The sequence below is a fragment of the Carcharodon carcharias genome, chromosome 5, assembly GCF_017639515.1.
Source record: "Carcharodon carcharias isolate sCarCar2 chromosome 5, sCarCar2.pri, whole genome shotgun sequence".
NCBI classification, from domain to species: domain Eukaryota; kingdom Metazoa; phylum Chordata; class Chondrichthyes; order Lamniformes; family Lamnidae; genus Carcharodon; species Carcharodon carcharias.
Genome location: NC_054471.1, coordinates 149,648,355 through 149,654,247, shown reverse-complemented (window position 1 = coordinate 149,654,247; position 5,893 = coordinate 149,648,355). Strand labels below are relative to the sequence as shown.

At 42.0% G+C, this 5,893-nt stretch overlaps 1 protein-coding gene across 1 annotated transcript; it reads right to left on the bottom strand.

Moving 5' to 3' along the window:
* Positions 1–4,391: 4,391 nt before the first annotated feature.
* Positions 4,392–5,531, bottom strand: pou3f2b (POU class 3 homeobox 2b). The gene has a single exon (XM_041188350.1). The coding sequence runs from the start codon at positions 5,529–5,531 to the stop codon at positions 4,392–4,394; it is 1,140 nt and encodes a 379-aa protein (XP_041044284.1).
* Positions 5,532–5,893: the final 362 nt, after the last annotated feature.

Here is a 5,893-nt window from a genome sequence, read left to right as displayed (position 1 = left end):
CGTATTGGGGTTCAGGCCTATATGTATTTATATATATAGATTTATATCCAAATATTGCAATGTCTAAAAAATGAATCTCATGATTATCACTATATACAAATCAATCGACATTAATGGAAACATTCGTTGACGGTACTTTACTCAAATCACAACAGTATTTTAATATATTCATGGTATCGGCATTTTTGCAATAACAAGCTTGTAATTTCCGATATATGTTAGCTGTTGGAATTCTCCCCCGCCCCCACCCTCCGGCAAAAGAGGTCGGGAAACCTCGCCAGCTCTTCATTTTATTTCCTGTAGCGTATTTTTTTTAGCTTCGGACAGAGTAATGTTTGGTCTCGAAATTATTCTTTCCGATATAAATGATCACTTAAATCAAAATTCTGTTTGAATCTATTTCACTTCTATTTATTTTGTTCTATTTAAATCCACTTTCAAGAATAAAAGAGGTTCCTGTTTTTAAGGAAATCGTTCGCTGTCACTCTACCAAGTTTTTGTAACAGAAAATCAAACGTTTCAACCTCATCACATTCATTGGTTTGATGGAATGCAAAACAGGAGATGCAAATATTATGTTAGATCAATGATATGTCAGATGACAATTCTAACTTGGTCCTTCCTGAAAATACTAGTCCATTCTACAACCCGTGCTTCAAGTCAAAAGTAATTTCTCTCTTTCCAGGAAAATCTATAACATGACACAAAAAGACAAACGGAATTAAACTTAACCAATTGTATAAGTAGCAACCGCCCCACCCACCCCCTCCACCCCCCTTTCCCAGTTTAGTTTGCCTCGGGTTGTCAATGTGGATGGCGGAGGCCGAACACGGTGTTTTAAAACAATTTATTAAAACAAGTTAATGGGTGCATTATGTGAACCTAATTCAAAAATTCCCCGTAAAAGCAAACGCCTCTGAAAGACCCCTTTTTGCCTTCGATCTGGGAACTGATCCACTCAAAGCAGGTTTTCTTTTCGCACGTCTTCATTTCACTTGATGGTGTGAAACTAATCTAAAAGTGGATTGCAGCATCAAATATTCAACACTTGCGGGAAATTCGGGAAAGGAGACGGGCTTCCCGTTTTCGACAGATTGAACAACTTAGAAGTATCGGTTGCATTTAGAGTAAAAGCCGAGGATAATCTGGAAAGTCGCGGTAATTTTTTTGTATACATTTGTCAATTTAAAACGCAATAATTAAATAAATAAAAATTGCATTTATGAGAAGTTACTGTACAATTGTCACTACTTTTTAGCCGTTCACACGCTGTGTTCGGATTGGTTTGGCTCACAATGGACATCTATTATATAAAAATGGTCCATCTGAAGTGATGCATTTCTATATTAGCGCCAAAGCCGTATTGAAGTCACAGATACAGTTAGCACTTTGCTAAAGTTTAGCAATCCAGCGGGAAGCACAATATAAGGAAATATTCAGGGGAAAAGGTCGTTAGTAGTTTCCCTCTAGTTTACCCGCTCTTTCCAAATAACCAATATATCCGATAGTTAACTGTTCGTACTAACGATACCTGATCACAAATTTAAATAAATGCTCACTCCACGAGACCAAAAAAAATGTAAATACCAGCAGGTAAGATTGAACTGCTGTGAAGGGAAGTCTCCCTCCTGATCGTGAGGGCGGTGTGGCTGCTGGCCAGTAGAGGGCAATCGCATTCCTTACAGATTCTGTAGTGGCAGCTATTGAACAATGCACCCGATCCATACCCAACTAAAACATTTCACCCCATCAGCACGTTTGTGGTCAGAAAACACTTCTTCTTTCTGTCAAATTTTTCTTTGTATTGATAAGATAATTTAGCTGAATATGTTCTGTACGCGCGTAATATTGACTGAGCGCAGAAGCGAACCGGTGTCCAGCCAGCCGATCGGAGCTTTTAATTCTCAAAAGAAATCCGACTTCTCAAATATTGCAGCTAACTCAAAAAAAAAGGACACGTTGAAAGAGGTATTTTAAATGTGCATCAATGGAATAAAATATTTTATCGTCGAAGAAGCCCGTCTGTTTTTACAATGCCGGGGAGGTAACACGTGCAGGATAAATGATTGTACTTGAAACTGCCCACTACGGCATGTTAGTTAAAATATTCACCCATCTAAAATAATAAGTACATGTGGCGCATAAATTAAATGTGTGCAGGTCAGTTTTAACCAAAATGTATTTACTAAATGTGTATGATTCCTTTTAGTATCGTCTACCATGCCACAGATAATACATTACGGTTTAGTTTAGTTTAAGCTTTAAAATGTAAAATGCTGATTCAGTAAGTAAACAAATATATGTGTGCGCAATTATAACATTCACACATACAGGTCTAATGTGTTAAATAATGATTTGAAAACATAATCTGTTTGTATACGCGTACAAAAATAAAATACATATTACATACGAAATCAACATATTTTATAAGATATAAATAAACATTATATGTGTGTGCGTATGTGTTTCTCAATATCTGTCGGGATTATCTTCAGAAGGTTAATGCCGTGCCTATGGAAATGAATATTATATTAATACCCTTATTAGAATAATAAAAGTGAGGCCATGATATGGATTTGGAAGACAAACTACACGCTCTCGCCACCCGCTCAGAAAATCATACCCCACAAAACCAAGACATAAGACTTTAAGGTTGTGCGATTGCTTGTTTTATGTAAGTAATAAAATATTACTTTAACATAAATATATAAGGGACTCTGCGTTGTTTCTTTTATCTTCACAAGACACATTGAAATGTACCAAAAACAATCTTTTCAAGAGAAGGGGAAAAATAGCATAATGGAAAAATGTACATCCCACATTGAACATCTAATCAATTAAAGCTACAGAAGAAACAGTTTCCAGAACTTCTTTTAAAGAAATAAATACATTGAGGCAGGCCACGTGAAAATGATATTAAAATTCCCTGGGCAGCATTATGGAAAGAATGTATACAAGGAAAAAAAATTATTCAGATAATGTTTTTTTTTCTTTCAGTTCAAAAGACAAATATATGCAACATATATACATAGTGGTATAAGATGTGCATGGTAACCGCTCTCCATAAACCTATGAGAAAAGGTTCTAACAAAGTACTCCACGTTTAACTTCATGTTACTAAACGAACAGACACAAATTTTGTTTGTGTCTCAGGGTTTGTTTTTTTTTTCTTCTGTACCAACCTATCTGACCCGGTGCTTTTTTTAAAATTTTTAAATGTTTTTCTTAACACTTCACTAAATTTTATTGTCTTTAGGAATCGCTATAACTGCGGTTAAATTACAATCATATCACCACATCAAAATATCTCAAATATGTACACATCTTTTCTAGAATTTTGAATGTTTGGATATGTTCGTTGTAAGAAAGCGCAATATACTGACAGGTTCTACAGGGGGGTTTGTGTCTTTATATCCGACTGCCGATTGTTTTTAATGTTAGACTGTGGGCTCACGTTTGATAAGTACAATGTTTTACACCGCAGGATATCTTTTTCGGGAAAAAAAAAACGTGGCAGGGACTACACCATTTTGATTGAGTTTTTATTTATTTATTCATTATTGTACAGTGCTAATTCGGAGGCGTTCAGATGCTGGCTAGCAGATTTGTAATAGTCCTGTCGTGTAAAAAAGGTATTGCATTTCTTGCCACCGGAGTTAGTTGTTAAACATGGGAATAAAACTTTTAGTCGGTGATCCGTAGTACTTTTGAGCGCCTGATATTTATCGATTTATCATCCACTTAGTTACTTTTGTGTACGTGTATGTGTGTGTGTGTGTGTATGTGAATTGATCCCGTTTTGCTATTTCGCAGCTCCCAACTTCAGATCTTGGTGAGAATGGTATGGTTCGAGCTGAGCCCCTCTCTGCCTTACTGACGCAGCTTATTTTCATACACAGAGCACACAGCCTCTCGTCTCACACAATCAACGCTCAGGAGAAATATCTCCCACTCGGTTGAGATGTAAAAAAAGTCTGGGACGTGGCTAGTCCGGACAGCAGTGTGTTGGAATTGCCTTTTTTTTTGCCTCCTTTTGCCTTTTCCTCCAACAAACAAAACCGCAGCTCGTGGCCAAAACCTCCCCTGCTTTCCTACAAAAAAAAATCCCTTTGCCCCCGCCTGTCACAGTGGATCTATACATTATCAATTATAGCAGCCTTTCAGGTCACATTCTTTTCAGGCAGTTTTGTGTCTATTTGCCTCAGTTTTGTAAAGGTATGTATATCAGTGCCTCTTATTATTTATATACTCACTCCATTTGCCTGCGAGCTCCTTCTGTATAGGTCAAAACACATCATTAACGTGTGCTATCGTAACGATAGTCCAGTGTTTTAAGCTGTTCGTTAAGAAAAGAACAAATAAAAGGAACAAAAAGTGAGAGAAGTGGTCATTCACTGTACAGAAGTCTGAACCCCATGATGTGTCGGCGGAGTGTCTCTGGCCCCATATACATCCTCGGCTCCGGGATGAGCTCCTCCGGGAGGAGTCATTCGCTTCTCTTTTTGTCTTCTGTTACAAAACCAAACCCTGACCACCTCCTTTTCCAGCTGCAGACTGTCCGCCAGAGAGTTGATCTCCTGGGCCGAGGGCTTGGGACACTTCAAAAAATGGCTCTCCAAAGCCCCCTTGACGCTCACCTCGATAGAGGTCCTCTTTTTCCTCTTCCTGCCCTGGGCAGCAATTTTGTCTATGCTGGTGGGGCTTCCAGACGAAGAGTCAGCCTCCTCCAGCCACTTGTTCAACAAGGGTTTGAGTTTGCACATGTTTTTAAAGCTGAGCTGCAGCGCTTCGAACCTGCAGATGGTGGTCTGCGAGAAGACATTGCCGTACAGCGTCCCAAGAGCTAGTCCCACATCGGCCTGGGTAAATCCGAGCTTGATCCTCCTCTGCTTGAACTGCTTGGCGAACTGCTCCAGATCGTCCGAGGTCGGGGTGTCCTCGTCCGAGTGATCGTGACCCTGATGCTGGTGGTGGTGGTGTGCTTGATGCTGCTGGTGGTGTTGAGCATGGTCCCCGTGATGATCTTCGTGAGCCTCCCTGAGGCCATGGTGCATGCCCTGGGTGCCTGTTGGGTTGATCATGCCGTTGACGGTGAAGCCCGGCTGGGAGTAGATGAGACTCTGCCCGTTAGATGCCATGCTGGGGATGTGGGCTGATGTGCTGTTGCCCCATGCTCCGTGGTGGTTGCCGTGCTGGTGGACCATGTGAGGGGGCCGGTGGTGCAGGGTGCCCCCGCTGTGGAGATCGTCCCTCCCCGCCTGCACCGAGGGCTTGATGTCTTGCTGGCCGAGGGGGCTGGCCGGCACGCCGGCCGACCACGGGGAGCCCTCGGCATGAGAAAGAGCCGTTAACCATTGATGAGCGTGGCTGAGAGGGTGTCCATTGCTTTGCATATAATCATTCTGGACCAGTTTCTGTGCATCCCTGTAGCCTGTCCCTTGTTGCATGCTCCCTGGCTCTGCGTGCACGATGGAGTTGGAGGTGAGGATGTTGCTGCTCGTAATGTAATGATTAGATGCTGTGGTCGCCATGACTTGCTAAGCCGGAGTGATCTGACTTGTTAAACGAGCCGAGCCTTTGACAACTTGCACCGTTGCTCGTCTCATTTGCAGCACCCGAGCTGGGAAAGCCGACGCTGTGTGCACGCCGGCCCCGGCCTCCCATTGGCTGCCCGCCTCTTGATTGATGCGAGGATCTATGGCAACCCTGGCCGGGTAACAGCATCCGAGGCACGTGATTGGGTGGCCGGACCTGGTGGGGGATTTCTTTCATTGCTCTCTGGAGCCATGCAGGCAGGGCAACCACGCGGAAGGAGGAAAGGGAGGAGAGAGGAGGGGAGGGGGAGGAGAGCAAAGGGAGAGAGAGAGAAAGCTGCTGCTTTTACAAATAGAAA

What these genes read in the sequence shown, in the direction of transcription:
- pou3f2b (XM_041188350.1), bottom strand. Translation starts at nt 5,531, where the DNA reads ATGGCGACCACAGCATCTAATCATTACATTACGAGCAGCAACATCCTC.